General features: G+C 36.4%; 1 protein-coding gene across 4 annotated transcripts in view; it reads left to right on the top strand.

Annotated features, from left to right (window-relative positions):
* Window positions 1-20,643, top strand: part of FAR1 (fatty acyl-CoA reductase 1) — a 53,806-nt gene that overhangs the window by 21,313 nt on the left and 11,850 nt on the right. For 3 of the 4 annotated variants that reach the window (XM_083366887.1, XM_083366888.1, XM_083366885.1), the window contains exons 3-9: window positions 2,440-2,615; window positions 3,412-3,591; window positions 5,666-5,843; window positions 14,731-14,775; window positions 14,870-14,997; window positions 17,006-17,073; window positions 18,560-18,731. In XM_083366887.1, the coding sequence (XP_083223013.1) occupies window positions 2,440-2,615; window positions 3,412-3,591; window positions 5,666-5,843; window positions 14,731-14,775; window positions 14,870-14,997; window positions 17,006-17,073; window positions 18,560-18,731 (947 nt within the window). The remainder of the gene's footprint in view (window positions 1-2,439; window positions 2,616-3,411; window positions 3,592-5,665; window positions 5,844-14,730; window positions 14,776-14,869; window positions 14,998-17,005; window positions 17,074-18,559; window positions 18,732-20,643) is intronic. The other variant, XM_083366886.1, reaches the window with a different exon arrangement.

Here is a 20,643-nt window from a genome sequence, read left to right as displayed (position 1 = left end):
AGTGATCTGCCATTGCCTTCTTCCTAGGACTGAGGGAGTGACTGGCTCAAGGTTACCCAGCTGTCTTGTGTCTAAAGCAGGACTAGAACTCAAAATTTCCAGCCTGGTGCCTTAATTAATACATCATACTGGGTCTCATACTGATGATTCTGAATGCCAAAGTGCTGAATAACAGATAGCAGTTTCATATAGATCTTGAATAGGAGGGAGAGAACATTGAACCCTGAGGTACTCCATAAAAGAGGGCCCAACAGCATGATCTCTTTTGCCTTCCTCAATACCAACTGGAACTAACCTCAAAAGAAGATAGAAAATTCTTTCCCCAATTCTCAAACCCCAGAGCCTAACCAGAAGGATATTATGGTTAACAGTATTGAAAACTAGCAACACACCAAGAAGCACAAGGATGAGTATATTACCTCCATCCAGGCTATGCAACAGGTCAACGGCAAGGGCAACCAAGGCTGTCTCTTACTAAAAGCTGACTGAAACTGAGCAAGATATTCTGCTTTCTCCAGACTTCTCAGCAACTGCAGTCTGACATTTTCAACAACTTTAACTGAAAAGGGAAGATTGGAGATGGGATGATGGTTATTTAGGAGCATTGGTTCTGAGGATGACCTCTTGAGAAAGGGGCATACCTCTGTCCCTTTTGAGGATGTAGGCACTATCCCCTCTCTCAGTGAGGGAATACTCATTCATACTTATCTCAGATCACACAATGAGACTACATCCCTACAGGGAGATAGGGCCCATTTTACACCAGCTAGTCAGAAGGCAGTAGACTGATTGTAATATTCTCTACAAAAAACAGATCCTGTCCTGAGACAAAAAACAGATCCAATGTCCAGATGCTTGTATGTGTCTGACCATTGATGACTTGGGACAGTTCCATGGTTGCCATGGAGGCCACAAACTCCTGTACTGCTTCAGATTAAATGTCATCAGGTGGCAGATTGAAATCCCTGAGCACCAACAGCCTTTGCAACTCTATTGGCAACCCAACAAAAGAATTTAGCAGTGGAGGTAGTGATGCTGCTAGGCAGCTGGGAGGCTGGTACCCTAGCAACATCTCAATTGTTCCCTAGAGTCAACCTCATCCAGAACACCTCAACATATGGTTAACTGTGGAGCGGAGCCTCTAAGACCACATAAAGATTCATGAATGACCAAAGCCACACCTCCTCCCCCCTTCCCCTTTAATGCCAGGCTAATGCCCTTATTCATAAAATGAGAAACACTTTATTACATACTGTCCTGGTCTTCAAAAGCAGAATCTGAAGCCTAGGACCACCAAGCATCTAATAGCCTTGTCTGAGGGTTTACACACCAGGATCACTTTCAAAAAGCTCCTGCCCCTGAGTTCCTACCATACTTCCATTTGCCCATTGGCGTCCCATCTTTCACTTCTTTTTCCCAGGCTAAGTACATAATCTCACATCAACTGACCCCACATGCACTGAACTCATTGTTCCCACTAAGCTAACAGCCGCTATAGGGAACTCACCACCCTTTGGCCTCACCTACCCAAGCATTTGATGGAAACTGGGGGAAAGCCTCTTCAGTGAAAGAGTAAATTTCCCCTCCCACCAAAATGAGGGTGATGACACCCCCAGAGATAAAGAAAGGGAAACCACACACCCCTGAGTTTCAAGCAAAGCCCTGGTGGCAAAGATCCAGGGCTCATTTAGGGAGCCAAAAAGCAGGGCCATCAACATCCCCCAAGTTGTTAGCAGACCAGTATAGCATCTCTTAACCCCGTGCTCATTGCTTTCCCCAACAGCCTGCAGCTTCCTCCTAGGCCGTGAGTGACAAGGGGAGGGCTAGGATACAGATGAAATATTCCCATGTCAGCCAAATATGCCCAACTGTCAGCTGGCAGTTGGGTGGCATAAAAATGTTTAAATTAGTATTATTAATTTAATTTGATGCTGTAACTGGTTTATGAGTTAAAGCTAGGCAGACACATCCTTGGCCATGGCTTCCGCCTACCCATCTAGCAAGTTCTATGAATATAGCAGAACCTAAAGCAATAGACTTGCTCTTGCAGGGCCAATACTGCCCTCTCAAAAGATACCATTGGAGAAAACTTGATAGGCTAATGGAAATTCCAACTTGATTTATCCCATCCAAAGCCTTACACTCTCAAGACATTTAGCAAGATGTTGGTGTTGCATACTGCCATTGTGGGCTGTTATGTAGAGTAGCAGTTTATAACAAGGTGGACATCAGTGTATTAATGATTATGTAATTATTACTGGAATAATTAATGTTACACAACCCATCTTTATGAAATGTACATATCAAAACTCTTGCCTGGAACGTGGAATATGTTGCTTAAACATAAGTAACATGCCCATTATAGATTAGTGTTGAGAATTGTATGAGCACTCTATTTTTGTCTCGTTTAAATGTTTTGTCCTGCTTCTTTTTTTATAGCTTTTTGATAGATTGCGAGATGAGCAACCAGAATTTAAACAGAAAATTGTTCCAGTTGCTAGTGATCTTACAGAAGTAGAAATGGCCCTTAGTGAGGAAGACAAGAAGAATATTCTAAATTATGTTAATATTATATTTCATTGTGCTGCTACTGTACGATTCAATGAAAGCCTACGGTGAGTATGTTTTATTAAAACTAACACAGTTTCTAGTATTTTTGGTGTAAAGTCTTGATTTTGTAAACTTTTAAAGAGAAAAAATGTATTACTTTGTCAAGCCATAATGTCTTGGCTCTGAGTAAGAATGAATGTATTAATTTACATTTACTACATAGGTAGTCTTCAGTCACCAATCACATTTGGGACCAGCAATTCCATCACTAAGAGATGCAGTCATAAAGTGTAAGAACACATGACCATATACGTGATTTATGAATGCAGTTCCGCTAGTCCAGTTGTGTTTGTTACGCAAATCATCAATTTAAGTGCAAAATCGCATGAGCATAACTTGTAACTTCTGCTGGTTTCCCCGTTGACTTGTCGGCAGCTGTCTATGAAAGTTGCAAATGGTGACCAAAAGATGCTGCAACCATTGTAAATGCATGTTGGTTGTCAAGTACCTGAATTGCAATCATGTGACCAGTGATCTGCAATAGCCAAACTTTGAGGACCAATCATAAGTCTCCTTGTTCAGCACTGTCATAACTTTAAATGGTTGCTGAACAAATGGTCACTAAGGGGACTACCTGTACTTTTTACTGTTTTTAAGACTTAAAAATATACTTGCTTAATTTACAATTGAATTAAAGAGTACGACAATGTGTAATTTGAAATTTAAGTTTGTCTCAGAAAAATTATTGAATTCTCTATTAATTTACACGCTTTGTTTTTACACTAGGCATTTTCTTTCTTGGGCTGCTGTTTATGGCACAAAGACTTTAGCTCTTATGTTTTTTTTCTTTTACTTCAACAGGGATGCTGTTCAGCTCAATGTAATTGCAACACAACAGCTTCTCCTCTTGGCTCAGAAAATGAAGAATCTAGATGTGTTTCTCCATGTTTCAACAGCATTTGCATACTGTAATCGAAAACATATTGAGGAAGTTGTTTATCCACCTCCTGTTGATCCTAAGAAATTAATAGATTCCTTAGAGTATGAATTCTTTAACATTTTTCCTTTTCTATTTTTTCTTTTGAGAATATTAGGAGATGATTAAGAGTTGGGCTTTAATTTAAGATCATTTTTGGTTTGAATTAACTCCATATATAATTGCTTGGTACTTTCAATAATATTTTACAATGAACTTGCATATTTAGATATAAGGGGGTTAGATCTTAGCGTTGTTAGAAAAGGTTCTTTGAAGTACTTTTGATCCAGCAGATCATTTCTGTAGGTAGAAAGGTAAAACATAATTTTTGTAGATTTTCCATTTCAGACCTTATACTAGTAGCCTTTGTCTAACAACCTATTTGTTTAATGACTATTCAGAGTTACCATGACACTGAAAAAAGTGATTTATGACCAGTCCTCACACTTAACCATTGCAGTTTCCCCACAGTCACGTGATCAGAATTTGGGCACTTGGCAACCAGTATATATTTATGATGTTGGCAGTGTTCTGGGATCATGTGATCATCATTTGCAACTTTCCCTCCTGACTTCTGACAAACAGTGGGTCAGTGGGTGAAGCCAGATTTGCTTAATGACTGCTTGGTTCACCAGAGAACTACAGTGATTTGCTTAATAACCATAGCAAAAAAAGATTGTAAAATCAGGAGAAACTCACTTATCAACTATCTTGCTTAGCAACTGAAATGTATTCATTTATTTGTTAATAAATGAAGGTCTACCCAATTGTGTTCATAATTCGAGGACTAATGTACCCTCTGAAAGTCTGCTCCAGTATATTGGTTTGTATAAAATACAAAACTGCTGTTGGAAATTTCAGAGGGAGAAGATTGGCAAAGATCGCACTTTTCTTTTCTGCTCATATAGAGTGAAATTCTGGATCCAACCAAAGTTTGTTTTTCTGGTTTTCAGATAGAAATGTTGGTGGTAAATTGTATTATAATTGTTAATAAATACACTCTTCTGGGGTGTGATAGCTGTTCAGTTAGAATGAACGAGCTACGTGCTTTTGTGTGTATATGTAGGGGTGTAGGTCTATACATATATTGTATATAGTATGTATATGTTGTATATAGTATGTTTAGGTGTGTGTCATGTATTTGTTCACTTTGAGACTGGGCAACTAAATTTTATTTTTGATGTGTGTCGTTGTGCCCACAGTAAAAAAATGACAAGGTTATCTTATCTTTTAAATTTGGAAGATCTTAATGAAATTAAGCTTTTTAGCTGTTTCTTTTAGTGTGACCTTTCTCCTAGTTATCCCCATTTGCTATTCTCTAAGTCTGAAGTCCAGACATAACTTCATTGTAAGTTATTGAAATGAATGGAAGTGAGTTAACATAATTACATTTTTCAGGTTGGTTTCAGTAGATTTGAAGAACACCTAAGGCTGCAATTCTGTGTATTTAGGAATAAACTTGTAAAGTTCATCAGACTTTTAGAATTGCACTCTTAATACAAATTAAGTTTACTATTAATGATTTAAACAAGGGGTCTTCAAACTTGGTAACTTTAAGACTTGTGGACTTCAGCTCCCAGAATTCCTCAGCCATCATGGCTGGCTGAGGAACTTTGGTAGTTGAAATCCACAAGTCTTAAAGTTGCCAAGTTTGAAAACCCCTGATTTAAACAGTGGTATAAGAAATTAGGTTTTCCTTCCATGAAATTATTACTAATTGCAGCTACAAATTTACTTTTTTGATACAAATTTTCATCATATAAAAATGAAACTAAAAACCAATGCCTCGAAAATGACAAATCTTAAATTTAAAATAACTTAATTAAGCCTCTTACAGTAAAAAAAATGTCCTTTCAAATTGACTTTCTACTGTAGAAGATAGACATGTTTAACTACTCTTAGTTACAAGTGGACCTGGTGTTAGATTTTTAGCAAAAAAAATGCTTTTATCTTTGAAGTGCTTTAGCTCTGAAATAAAAAAAAGGTAGCTTAATTTAATTGGTAGGAAATAGTATTGGGTTTTGTGTTGGGCAGTGATATAAAATTTCTAAATAAAGTTGTTACAAGATATATTATGCTTGTTGGACACTTGAAAGTGGTGATACTTTATATGTTAACGTATTATATTTTATTTTTCAGGTGGATGGATGACAGTCTAGTAAATGATATTACACCAAAATTAATTGGAGATAGACCCAATACCTACACATATACAAAAGCCTTAGCAGAATACATTGTACAGCAAGAAGGTACAAAATTAAACATTGTCATTGTGAGGCCATCAATTGTGGGTGCCAGCTGGAAGGAGCCTTTCCCTGTAAGTCAGTGTTTTTTCTTTATCAATATTTTGTAATTAGTATCTATTGTTGAACCTTGAGCTATCTTTATTGGTCAGACATTGGAAAGAGTTATGTGAAAAGTTGGATGTAGGCTGACCTGCCTGTGCTTTCTGCCTTAAATTTCTTTTGTGAAGGAAAAGCATGTGATTGTGTGGGTCTTTGCTGATCCAAAATACAAGAGGATATAGAAAACTGCTTTACATAATTTTGGACAATTGATTCTTCAAGGTCAACCTCATCTCTGTTAACTGGGAGTCTTCAGAAATTCACACTTGGGTTTTCTTTAATGTGTACTTGAGGAAACTAGGGATCAAACTTTGGTATTTCTACATGCAAAGCAAGTACCTGCCTCTAAATTATAGCTTCTCTCTAGTAAAGAATTCATATATCCAGCTACAAGAACCTATACTTCTCAATTATATTACAATAACAAGGATTGGTCAACATGTTACTAATAATTACATTGTTGAACAGGATATTTCAGAAATGCTAGCATTATATTTTAAGCTACCGCTCCCACCATGTTGCAGTTGTTCCTTTGGAACACCTTGTTAAAAAAGCTCTTGAAAACATTCCTACTGCCTTGATATGTATGTGAAAGTAATTACAGAGCCTTTTGCATTCATAGCATATTAGTACTAATAGTATCAGCTTAAGGAGATACTAATTCAAATCCTTAAATTTTAGTATCTGCTCATTTTATCGTAATGAGAACTAAGCAGAATTATTTCCTTGTTCTAAGACCTATTTTTGCTGATAAATTTTTTTTTTATATTTTTATTAAGTTTATTGTTTAAAAACATTGGACACAGTACCAGCGGGCTGACAAGCCTTCTTGTCTACAATGTTCATATATATATATATATATATATATATATATATATATATATATATATATATATATATATATATATATATATACATGTATATATGTACATCAAAGATACACTTAAATACACTTAAGATACAAATCGGTGAAATAACACAATATTTAAAACAGTGAGCCAGTCTGTAAAACCTAATAGAGACCTTCCTTTTGTTCCCGCCAAAGATACAATTTGTTCCAAATTCTATAGTAATCTGATTGATCTTTATTCTTTAGTTCCAAAGTTAGTTTATCCATTTCTGCGCATTCCCAAATTTTCCTAATAACCTCATTTTCTCCTGGAATCTCATTCCTTTTCCATTTTTGAGCAAATGACATTCTAGCTGCTGTGATAATATGGATCATCAAATACAGCACATCTTTAGGATATTTCTCTTTCGTAATTCCCAATAAGAAAAATTCTGGACTAAACTCAATATCTTGTTTTAGTATTTCTTTCAGCCAAATCCAAATCATTTTCCAAAATTTTTGTGTTTTACTGCAAGACCACCACGTATGGAAATATGTGCCTAGTTCTTCAGAGCACTTCCAACATTTGGGAGATGCTGTTGTATACATTTTGGCTAAATGGGCTGGGGGAAGATGCCATCGATAGAACATATTAAATAAATTTTCTTTATAAGATGAGGCCAGTGTTATTCTTTTATTTCTGTCCCAGAGTGTTTGCCATGTATCTAAATCAATGCCATGTCCTAGATCAGGGGTCGGCAACCTTGGCTCTTTTATGACTCGCGGACTTCAACTCCCAGAATTCCTGAGCCAGCTGGCTCAGGAATTCTGGGAGTTGAAGTCCGCGAGTCATAAAAGAGCCAAGGTTGCCGACCCCTGTCCTAGATTGTTAGCCCAAATCAACATGGAATCCTTCACTTGCTCTTCAAACAGCTTGTATCCCAAGAGCAAATTGTATAATTTCTTTATCTGTTTGGTATCTGGACCCAATAATATTTTATCCAATGCTGTTTCAGAGGTATATATCCCCCATTCTTTTTTAATCCTTCCTAAATCTTGATTGGATCTGTAAGTAGGCCCACCAATCGAGTTTTATACCTTGTGATTCTAGTTCATTTCTAAGTTTCAATTCCCCCTCCTCATTCATAATATCCTTATACGAAATTATGTTACCCACATCAAATAGATTTGGGTAAACAATCGCTTCGAGGGTGGATAGCCAGACCGGTACTTTAGTATAATTGTGAGATCTAATTTTTTTCCAGGTATTAAGTAATGCTTGCCTAATCCGATGTTTTTGAAAATGTGAAAATAGACCTTGTTTCTCCATCCATAAAAAAGCATGCCAGCCATATTGCAAATCGTGACCCTCTAAAGTCAATAGTCTTCTATTTTTCAAAATTACCCATTCTCTAATCCAATTCAAAGCCGCGGCGTGGTAATATAATTCCCAGTCTGGCAATCCAAAACCCCCGTTTTCCTTCGTATCCTGTAAATATTTCAATTTGATTCTTGATTTTTTCCCCTGCCAAACAAAATTTAGTGATAATTTATTCAAATTTCGGAAAAACTTAGAGTCGAGTTGTATTGGGATATTTTGGAACAAAAACAAAATTTTGGGCAGGATATTCATCTTGATGACAGCGATTCTCCCCAATAATGAAAGTTTCAGATTTCCCCATCTTTCCAGATCACCTTTTATTTGATTCACTACATTATCATAATTATCTTTTTTGAGTGAGGTGCATCTAGCCGTAATATTAATCCCTAGGTATTTTATTTTCTTGACTATTTCTATATCCATGATTCCAGCCAAATTTTCTTTTTGTTTATTAGTCATATTTTTGACAATCATCTTGGTCTTATTTCTGTTTATTCGCAGTCCGGCAACCTCACCATATTTAGATAGTTCTTCCAATAGTTTTGGTCCTGTCTGATATGGATCCTCCATAATAAAAACCAGATCATCCGCAAATGCTTGAAGTTTAAAAGTTTCCTTTTTAATAGCTAATCCTTTTATCTGTGGGTCATTTCTAATAATTCTCGTTAATATTTCAAGTGTCAATATAAACAGCAATGGTGATAGAGGGCAACCTTGCCGTGTTCCCTTTTGAATTTGAAACTTCCTAGATGCTTCCCCATTAATAATTATTTTTGCTTCCTGGTTAGTATAAATTGCCCTAATTATATTTATAAATTTTTCACCCATATCCATGAAGCTAAGTTGTTGATGCAAAAATGACCATTTAACATTGTCAAATGCCTTTTGGGCGTCTAAAAAAAGTAATGCCATCTGTTGTCCACTATGTAGTTCATAATACTCCAACGTATCCAATATTATTCTAATGTTGTGCTTAGTGTGTCTCTTAGCGAGAAAACCATTCTGGTCTACGTGTATGAAATCATTCAGAAATCGTTTCAGTCGTTCCGCTATAATTGATGTAAATATCTTATAGTCCGAATTAAGAAGTGATATGGGTCTATAATTTTGGATTAATGTATGATCCGTATTGTCTTTCGGGATGAGAGCTATGTTTGCCTCAGACCAAAATTTAGGCGTTCTTGCGCCTTCTAATACTGCGTTAAATACCTCCAGTAGGGGTTGTGCTAAGATATTTTGTTGTTCTTTATAGATTTCTGACGGGAGACCGTCAGGGCCCGATGCTTTATTGTTCTTTTGTGCATTAATAGCTTTTATCACCTCAGATAACCGAATTTCCTCGTTTAGCATATTTCTGGTATCTTCTGTAACCTTGGGTAGTTTGGCTTTTTGAAAACATTCCTCCACTTTCTCCACAATTGCCTGACTATCTTCTTTATATAAACGCTCATAAAATTCCTGGGCTATAGTTTTTTTCTCCTCTTCCTGGTGGAATATTCTCCCTTCCTCATCTCGTAATTTGCGAATCCAGTTTTTTTCCTTTTGTTTTTTCAATTTATATGCGAGCCAACGGCCCGGTTTGTTTGCATTTTCAAAAAAGTTTTGTTTCGTGCTTCTCAATTGTTGTGCTAATTTCTCTTTATCTAAGATATTAAGCTTGTGTTTAATCAAGTCAATAGATTGTTTAATATTCTCTTTTTGTGGGTCTTGTTGGAGTATAACTTCTAAACTTTTATATTCCCCTTCTAACCTTTCCCGTTGTTGTCTTTTCCCCTTGTTCTTATTTATCATATATGCCCTCGCTACCCCTCTCATTATTGCCTTAGCTGTGTCCCAATTATTTTGTACTGAGGTGTCTATAGCTTTATTTTCCTTGAAGGAGAGACTTAGTTCTCTCTCCATCTTGGATTTAAACTCATCTTCTTTTAAGATTGCTCTTTGTAACGTCCATCTGGATATTTTTTTGGAGCCTTTCCAGCTAAATTTAATAGGATTGTGGTCTGCCCAAGTACCTGTCACAATATGCACCTCGTCTATTTCAGAACTAATTTCTTTTGTCATCCATACCATGTCTATTCTAGACCATGAGTTGTGTCGATTGGAGTAGTATGTATATTGTCTTGCCTTATGATTTCTCTCCCTCCAGACATCTTGAATATTTAGGTCATTAGCCAAGTTGAGAAAAGATCTCGGTAAGGTTCTTCTTTTCTTTTTCCTAATCGTCTTACCCATATAATCCAAATTCGTATCTAGGATAGCATTAAAATCTCCTATTAAGCAGATCTCCTCATAATCAATGCTACATATCTTATTGTGGAGTGTTTTGAAAAACTGTTCTTGGTTATGATTTGGAGCATATATCTCTACCATCATGACCTTCCTATGATTTATTGCAACCTCAACTATCAGTATTCTACCCTCTTTATCGTTATAGATTTGTTTTGCTATCAATTTTGGGTTTACATATAATGCCACTCCTCTCTTTTTCTTGTGTCGGTCTAAGGAAACGAATAGATTCCCTATTTTTGGTTGTACTAACAAGTATTTTTGTTGTTCCTTTATGTGGACTTCTTGTATTGCAACGATATCCAATTGTTGATGAATAAGCCTATTAAAAAATTTCCGCCTTTTCACTGGCGAGTTCAGTCCATTAATATTTACAGACATAATACTACACTCACCTCCCTTCATCTTACTTATTTCTGGTTTTTGTAGATCTCGTGATTCGGGGCTCTCTCTCTTCCTTGTCTCTGGCTCCATGTTTCTCTGTTAACTCTCCAGATTTATTCCTTCTATCCTCTATTGCTAAGACCTTCCCATCCATTGCTACTCGTATTGTATCTCTTTCTCTTACCTCCCTTCCATCTTGATCTTCTGATTCTGCTTCCTCTTGGCTATGAAAGTGGAGTTTGTAAAAATCTTCTGCCTTCTCTATCGTGTCCAGTCTATACCTTCTATCCTGCCATGTGACTAGAATACCCTCTGGAGTTAGCCATCTAAAGTTTACATTTTCCCTAATTAATTTAGATGTTAAAAATTGATAGCCACGTCTCAGATCCCTCATCCTTTTAGGTATCTGTTTAAGGATAGTAATTGGTTGACCCCGAAATTCTAATGGTTCCTCTCTAGATCTATGCAAAAGCTCATCCCGAATTGATTTTTTAACTAGTCTTACATGTACTTCTTTTGGGAGGTTGTGTCTCCTCGCATAATTAGTTTGGACCCTGTATGTTTCATCAATTTCCGCCAACATTTCCTCCTTCCCTACACCGAGTGCCTTTGCCATTAGTTCTGCCATCATAACCAACAAATCTTCCCCCCTTTTTTCTTGAACATTTTGGAAGCGTAGATAATGAGCAGCCTTTTCTGCTTCCAGAAAAATGACTGTTGTCTCTAACTCCTTATTAGCCTGAAGAAGTGTTTCATTTAAATCATCTACTCTCTTCTCCTCTTTTTCCATTCTAGCTTCCATATCTTGAAGTCTTTGTTCATTTTTAACTAATTGTTGTTGAATCCCTTCAAATTTATCATCTATTGCTTGGATTTTCCCCTTAAGTTCACCAGTATCGTTTCTTATTTGGCCTATTTCTCTCTTCATCTCCTCGTGGTTTTTGGCCATTGCCTCGTGTAACTTTTGCAAAAGGGCATGTAGGTCTTTAAAAGAATTTGAGTTAGATCTTTCCCTTTGCAACATATCCTCTATGGATTTCTGATTGGAGGGACTTGAGGACATCCCTTGTCCCTGTGTTGCCGCCTTTTTGCCAGCGCTAGGCTTAGTTACTCCCAAAATACTTGTCATGTTTTTCCCGGTTGTAAAACGCGTTTTATCAATATGTAATACCCTTAATCTTATATGAACCTTTTAGCTCTATGACAAAAAGTATGTATAACAGTTACAACCAGATACTTATTACCAACTAAGCAAATTATATAATAGAATTCTGTAATATATATGTCTGAATATATTCAAAGTCACGTTCTTTTTTTTCCGTTTCCGGCACAGAGATTAACACCTTTTTTGTCTTCCTCTACTGTCAAAGACCAGTAGGTGTCCCACTATACAGACCTCAATTACTAAATTGCTGTGTCAAATGGCCGCCCGCAACAAGTAGGGTAAAGTTTCAAAAGTTCAAAATTTACCAGGGTAAACCAGGCTAGTCACTTTCCACGCCCGATATTCAAGAGTTCAGTCTCCAAGGCTCCAAGATCAGGCTTTGACCTGTTGTATTTTATCGATTCGCCTGGCTTCGCGACAGATTAACAGCTTACATTAATTTACAGCAATATCCCCAGCTAGAATGCAGTCATATGGTTTCCCGGTTTCCTCTTCTTGCCGTTCTCGCCTAACGCCTCCCTCAGCCCTTCTATCGCCGCTTGTACCCTCTCCGTGAGGCACCCACTTCAAACCAGTATCTCTTTAGCGCTTCCTATTATTTCCAAAAGTAAATATTCGGATATACTTTCCGTCAGCTCCGCTCTACTGTTGTCCCGCTGAGTTCGTGCTAGCTCCGTCCCTCTGTCAGATCTTTCATGTCGGCCATTACTGGCCTCCTTCTCCCCGGTTCGCTCGCATCAGACTTTCTCCGGATCTCCAACACGAACCGCCGCTCATGAAGGTTCTCCGGGCTGCCTGCAACTTCGGATGTCCCTACAGGACCTCCTGAAGCTCCGAAAAGCCCCCGCGAACACTGGGTGAGAGGTTGTGTGTGAAGAGAACTCCGTTCACACAGCCGCCCGCTCTGACAGCTGGCTCCGCCCCCCCTATTTTTGCTGATAAAATTTGAAGTAATTCAAAATTTGACGACTCCTTTGATATATAATTCCTGTAATTTGTGCTTCTGAAGTGTCACAACTGTATTAAACTCACACAGATGTATATTTTTAAGCAGTGGATATATTGACTTGCAAGGTAAACCAGGATTCTTGATATTTCGGTTATACCCCAAATGTATCAGTTCTTGGAGCTTGCCTTGTTCCTGGTTAGCTCTTCCATTATAAGTAACTGAACTGGAAATAGTTCTATTAAAGAAGTTTTCAAGTTGTATTGAGGTATGGTTTATGTTACCATGAGTTATTGACTAGGTTTGTACAATATATTAAGCCAAAAAGTGATATATTTGTATATTGTTCAAACTCTGAATTCCAACTCTATCCTCAAACTGTGTTAATTCTTAGACTGAAAACATGAGAGAGGGTTGGGAGGGACAGATTAGGATTCCTATTTAAACAGAATGCTAAAAAAGACAATTTATGGTTTGTTGAGTTATTCATGCTAGCTTCAAGAACCAGGTTGGGGTAAAAGTTCATTTATAAGATCTTCCAAAATCCCAGTTTACCATTATTTATTTATTTATTTATTTATTTTTGGGACTTATATGCTGCCCTATCTCCCGAAGGACTCAGGGCGGCTAACAACAAGATGTAATATATGAGGCTCTGGGGAGTAGAGGGAGAAGAAGATACCTATTGATAAAGCAGTCAGTGCAGTTTTCATGTCTAATAAGATTTTTTATCTGTTGGATCAAAAACTGCTCTATAAACATAGTTATGCTAAAAAAATCATTATTTCTTAAGCCATTTGAAAATGTATATGTTTATTTATTTAGCAAATTTATATAGCTGCCCCATTGCACAAACAGTGAGTGACTTTGGGCAGCATACAGCAATTAAAATAAAACAATATTTAAAAACAACTACCGTATTTTTCGGACCATAAGACGCACCTGACCATAAGACGCACCCAGTTTTTAGAGCAGGAAAACAAGAAAAAAAATATTCTGAACCAAATAGTACCGGTATACTAGGAAGGAAGGAGGGGAGAGAGAGAAGGAAGGAGGGAGGGAGGGAGGGAGGAAGGAAGAAAGAGAGAGACAGAAAGAAAGAAAGAAAAGAAAGAAAAAGAAAGAAAGAAAGAAAGAAAGAAAGAAAGAAAGAAAGAAAGAAAGAAAGAAAGAAAGAAAGAAAGAAAGGTACTGGTAGTTTCTTTTCCCTGAATAGGTTTTCTAAGATGCCGAAGCAATTTCAAAAAATTAGCAGTATTATCTTGCAAATGGGAAATCACTTCCAATAAACTTCGCAGAGGAACCTGCAGGGACAGCTCCTCACGGCTTTGCTGGGGCAAGTCACCTATGAGGTTTAGTTTAGCAAAAACTATTTCTTTAGCAGCAAGGTAAAAGAAAGAAAATGTGCGCGCGCAGGGAGGGGGGGGCAGTCAGAAGGCATGGCAGGCATGTCCGTATTTCCTCCCCTGCTGACCAATCACAGGGTCGGGTGGAGAATTCCACGTCTTTATTCAATCACGTCTCTCCAATGGAGCTGATGGACTGCATTGACTGAACGGGAGACAAGTGTTTTCGCTTACCTTCGGACCATAAGACGCACCTCGTTTTTCCACCCACTTTTGGGAGGGGAAAAGTGCGTCTTATGGTCCGAAAAATACGGTACATGTTGGTATTCATAACTAACATTTGTCATTTCTTATCTACACATTTCTCTTCTAAAAAAGCACATTCTTTAACCATACGGAATGTTTCAGGTATGAATGTAATATAATATTAGATATTCAGACATTTGATTAAAAAAACTTAGTTCTATTAAAACACAATTTAATACAAAATATTTCATTGTTCATTATGTTATTTCTCAACAGGGATGGATTGATAACTTTAATGGACCCAGTGGCCTTTTTATAGCTGTAAGTAACAGTTAAATGAAGGTCTTTTTCCTCTTAAAAACTGAATTTATTTGAAATGGCTTTCTTAATGTGTATTTTTATTTTTTATTTTAAGGCAGGAAAAGGAATTCTTAGAACAATGCGAGCCTCAAATAATGCAGTTGCTGATCTTATTCCTGTAGATGTAGTCATCAATGCAACAATAGCTGCTGCTTGGTATTCAGGAGTTAATAGGTATAACAGGTGACAATTTTTTTTATATAGGTTAAGCAATAGTTTTATAATATTAAATTATAAGTTATATAATATTAAGTTTCTCAGAATATTGATGTTGTTTGTGTTTGTTTTTACACCCATTAGGCTCCTTCAACTTATAGACAGGTCTAGGCTTTAATAACAAGTGCAGTTCTGCCCAGTTCATCTGAGTTACTCACCACATCCACTATCCTTAGCCTGAAATTTATGATGCAAGGTTAGGGAGTGTATGATCTTTCATTGTTCTGAACATAAGTAATTGTTCAGATATGCTTGAGTTTTTGACAGCACTCTTTCTTTGAAGATATTTGCAAACCTTTATTTATTTGTTATTTATGAGATATATGGGCTGTCCCAGTCTGTTGCAGCTCTAGAAAGCTTATAGAATACAGGTAGTTCTCAACTTACTCATTTAGCAACTGTTTGAAATTACCGTGGCACTGAAACAAAGTGACTTATGATCAGTCCTTGTACTTAGCAAGCATTGCAGCATCTCCAGGGTCACATGATCAAACTTTAGGTGCTTGGCAGCCAGCATGCATCTATGATGTTTGCAGCATTCTGGAGTCATATGATCATCATTTGTAAGCTTCCCAGCCAACTTCCAGCAAAACAAAATCAATTGGGAAAGCCAGATTTGTTTAACGACCACATAATTTAATTAGCAACCACAGTGAATTGTTTAACAACTGTGGCAGAAAAGTAGGAAAATTGGTCATGTCCCACTTAACAGCCACCTTGCTTAGCAATGGAAATTCTGGTCCCAATTGTGGCTGTAAATCAAAGTCTACCTGTGCATTAATAAAGACACACTAAAAGAATTATATCGTCAAGAGACAATCTGGAAAAGAAACTGCAACAATCTAAAAGCCAAAAAATAAAATATTGACTATGGTGTACAGCAGGGGTCCCCAACCTGTGGGCCGGAGCTCACTACCAGACTGGGCTTTTGGTTACAGGGTCATGTGAGTGGCTGGTCAGTGTGCATATGCACAGAACCCCACTTGCACAAATATCACCATGAGCGTAGTGGGAGTTTGCAGCCCAACTCATGCGAGCAATGGGTATTTGTACACGTGCATGCATTCACTCCACCACAAAACCATCTGTTTTTTCCCTCTTCCCCCCTTACTCTGGGCCGCCAACCCCAAAAGGTTGGGGAACTCTGGTGTACAGAACTTAAAATGCCAAAAGGCAGCAGGTAATGTCAAATGCTGGTACAAATATCAGCATTACGAATCATTTTTTTTTCAGAACATACTATATGTTAACTTGCTTTAGAGGATTTCAGCTGTTTACTTTAGCAAGACATGGCCTTACAATATCTGGCAACACTATTATCTGAATATATTGTCCCAGATTTAAGGATGGTACTACCTTCTAGATCCTGACTATTTCAAATAAAATGTGCATGTTTTGGTGACAGCAGAACAATCTGATTTCAGGGAAACCATGATTTACTTTAGTTCTGGCCAAATAAATACGGGCAGACTATTCTGTTTGTTTTGCACACCCTGGCCAAGTTCTTTTTTTAACATACACACAGCATTTTCTTTAATTGAAATGAAGGCAAGACGTTTTAAGTAGTCAGTGTCAATCCTGTAAAACTGGCAAAATTTGCAGCAAGTTGTGAGAATATGCTTTACAATTATGAGTTGAAAACCACAGCCTCCTTATAAGCCCTAAGTTTTTAAATTAAAAAACCCAGAGGCATATATTTTCTGTAGTCCTGTAGGCGGGGGGGCCTTTTACCTTTCTAAAAAGATGGCTATGTATCAAAATTTCTATTCTGTCTTTCTTTGAGGATCCTAATCCCATTTAAATATTTTGTAAATATAGTGTTAACTGATTGTTTGGCGGCTGCTTTGTATTTCTGTTGCTCTACTTTTTATAATTATTCAGCCAGTTTTCTGCTGTTCTGCTTCTCTTTGTTTTTGACTGTGCCTAAATTGTTTTATACTGATGATATAGAAAAAATATAATTTTATTTTTTCAGGCCAAGAAATATTATGGTATACAACTGTACGACGGGTGGCTCTAATCCCTTTCATTGGGGTGAAGTTGGTAGGCCTCTTTTATTTTCCCTCTCATAGTTCATTTTAAAAATAGCTTATATAGATAGCCATGATCAAGTTAGACTCAGTTGGAATTACTTTTTAAAATAGCAGTGATTCTCCTTAATTCTGCTATATTTTCCCTTTTATCGGGATACATCTGAAGGACTTTTTTTGTTTTTTGCTCTTTCGCTGAATAGATGATCCATTTCTTTAAAAATGTACACAACTGAATCAGAGTTGTATTCTCATTAATTTGTTATGTGTATTTTAAACTATACTCAATAGAATAGAATACTTTAAGAGTGAAAAACTTCAATATTTGATCATTATTACATCAGTGTGGGTAAATCACATAGCTGCATCTTTAATAGGAAATACAAGGTTACACAAGCTTTATTTGCCTGTGTACATACTGCAGTTTCAGAGGTGTAGTAAAAATAGCCTTAAAAAGTCTAGAAAACTAAGCAAATTTGCATATTGTATAAAAGTCATAGAACTTCATTTTTCTGATAGAAATGCACTGATACAGACCAATTTTTGGAACAGTGTTCATATATCTGTGGCTTTACTTAGCATTTGAATTATGATATATGGCTGTATAGCATTTCTGATTAGGACATATTACAAAACAATACTAAAAAACAAGAAATATGTTTTGAGACTGTATAATATTTGCTGATGTCCCTTACATATCAGGAAGCTGAGGAAAAAAAAGTCAAATTTTACTTCTGTCCCATTAGCTCATATGGTGCCACTGTATTATGCTGAAATTTATACTATCACTGACATCTAATTTCATCATCCAATATTTGAGATTTAGCCTACTGTTTTAGTTTCTAAACTTTTCAGATTCCATGTGGTATATTGATTTTGTATTTCCCAGAAGTCATTTGAAACTTAAGAAATTGTCTAATCTAGGCATTAGCCTAGAGGTAATCTCTCTCATTTACAGTTCTTCGGTTAGATTTTATGGGTGGATAAAGGAAAGCTTGTATTTTTTTCTATTGACTTATTTCTTTAAAAAAAAATTGGCTGACTTTACTAATAAAGGTTAAGGTAGAGAAAGCACCAGTTCAGATCCTTAAGAAAAGAATCTATTTTATGTAGTGAGTTTGTTAATATTTACTTGAATTTATTATACAGTATATCTTAATTTTGAAATGTTGCTTTAATGTAACATGCCTGGGTCTTGTATGATTATGTAAATTATAGGAAGTTAAGCCTATGAAACTCTGTTCTCATAAGTAAGAAAAAGAAAAAGGGAGAAAAATTAAAAAGTGATCCTTAGGTATGCAAACAAGTCCAATAAGAAAGTTTTGTAATTTTACAGTCTAATTGAATAAATTGCTTTCACTTTGTTAGTTAATGAAGTATGTGTAGGAAATAATGTGGTTTAAATCAATGGGAATAGTACTATCTGTTGTGATGTCCATCGAAGTCCAGTAAATTTACATGGTTATTATCAAAGCTGTTACACAACTTTTCTTTCTTAGAATACCATGTAATATCCACTTTCAAGAGGAATCCTCTCGAACAGGCCTTCAGACGGCCCAATGTAAATCTAACATCCAATCACCTTTTATATCATTACTGGATTGCTGTAAGCCATAAGGCCCCAGCATTCCTGTATGATATCTACCTCAGGATTACAGGAAGAAACCCAAGGTAATGGTGACTAGTTCTGCTTTGTGTTCCTCTGGTTTTTTTACAACCCATGCTTAATACAATTAACACTTTTTTTTCCCTTTTCCGTAATTATGGTTGAATGGAATGTTAAATCCATAGAAGCGTTCGACTCCAAGTCTGCTGTTTTCCGGCAACAGTGAAAATGGGGTAGTATGGAGTAGTTAACCCATTGGGATCTCTAAGAGATGATTAGATTTACTTTTTGAACAAGAGCTACTCAGAACATTTTGACCCTTATTTTTCCTACAGAATGTTACCTAAATTTGATATTCAAGAGGAATCCTTTAGAACAAGCAATCAGGCGTCCCAATGTTAAAATCCAGTCCAACCCCTTTATTCATCATTATTGGACTACAGTCGGTCACATACTTCCTGCGTTCTTATACGATGTTGTTCTCAGGTTGACAGGTCAGAAACCGTGGTAAGAAAGAAAGGGCTAATTTCCTGCTAAAACTGATGGAAGCTTGGTGGCAGTTTAGATCAATGGCATGAGCTTTTTATCTTAGATTTACTAATGGAGGAACCAACAATAACAGTAAAAGAGCTGGAAGTTTTTTGGGGGGCTTAGTGACTGGTTGACATTTGCTTTATTAGAGTCTTTGGTCCATGTCATGCAGTTACTATGTTCTTCAAATCATCCTACTCTAGCACTGTTATTGAAAATTATAAGCTAAAATGAATGGGAAGGGAAAGGGGATAGAGATACTAAAACTATGGTACACATGTTTTTTTAAATAGATTGTTTAGATAATTTAGGACATATTTTATATCACCATCATTTGGCTTATAATTCTTTTGGTTTAGGAGTTTTTTAAGTGGGCGAAATGTGTATTTTTACTGCTCAAATCTACATATTTTTTCTCTATCTTAACATTTAAAAATGGCAACTTTTTCAAGCTTTCTTTTGCAGAATTGCTGCTCATACTGCACAGCCTCCACCCCCAAAAGTGAAAGAACAGAAGATATGTTGTTACATTATTTCAGTAGTTTAGTATTTGGAGAGGAGAAGGAAACTATATATCTATATCTATAAATATAAGTACACATACACACATACAAAGGCAAAGATTGTAGTTATGTGTGTCTGTATATGTATATATATGTGTGAGAAGGGCGGTATAGAAATAGTAATATATATACTGTATATATATATATATATATATATATATATATATATATATATATATATATATATATATATACACACACACACACACACACACACACACACACACACACACACACACACCTATGAGAAAATAACTATGACTTTGGAAACTCATTATTTCTCTTACAGTATTAACATCCTGTTCCAAGAGATAGAAATAATTTTAGCAGACACAGCTCTTACTTTTTTTTTCATAACAGTTTAGGCAATAGCTTTCATTTGCACCTTGATATAGGCAGCAAGCAAAGGCAGTTGAATGAGTCTAATATTTCCCATGTCCATACACAGCAACTTTATTCTTCAGAAAAATTTTCCCATAAAGGATACTGATAACCTGTTAGTATCATTGTTGTCATTTTAGTAGTCTTCTCTACATTCCTAGAAGAAAGTTCTCAAGAAGAGAACATTTTTTTCCATTCCCAGAAGCTCTTCTCTTTCTTCCTCTCCCCTCAGAAACACTACTCTCTCTTTCCTTCCCCCCAGCCATTATGTAATGCAACTTTCAGATATAACTCACATTTTAATGTACTGTATTTGAACTTTGTAAAACATGCTTTAGTAGGTTACATCACCTGAATGACTTTGTTTTGGTTTGGAATCTAAGCAGGGGTTAGGCCTTCTTTAATAGAAGACCACCAGGAAATGGCAGGAGCTGTAGGTAGTTGAAAAACAATATGCCAAAAGAATATGCCTGAAAAACTACTTCCATAGTGTTAACACGAA

Source organism: Vipera ursinii (assembly GCF_947247035.1).
Source record: "Vipera ursinii genome assembly, chromosome: 1".
NCBI classification, from domain to species: domain Eukaryota; kingdom Metazoa; phylum Chordata; class Lepidosauria; order Squamata; family Viperidae; genus Vipera; species Vipera ursinii.
This window is presented reverse-complemented; position numbering and strand designations above follow the sequence as displayed.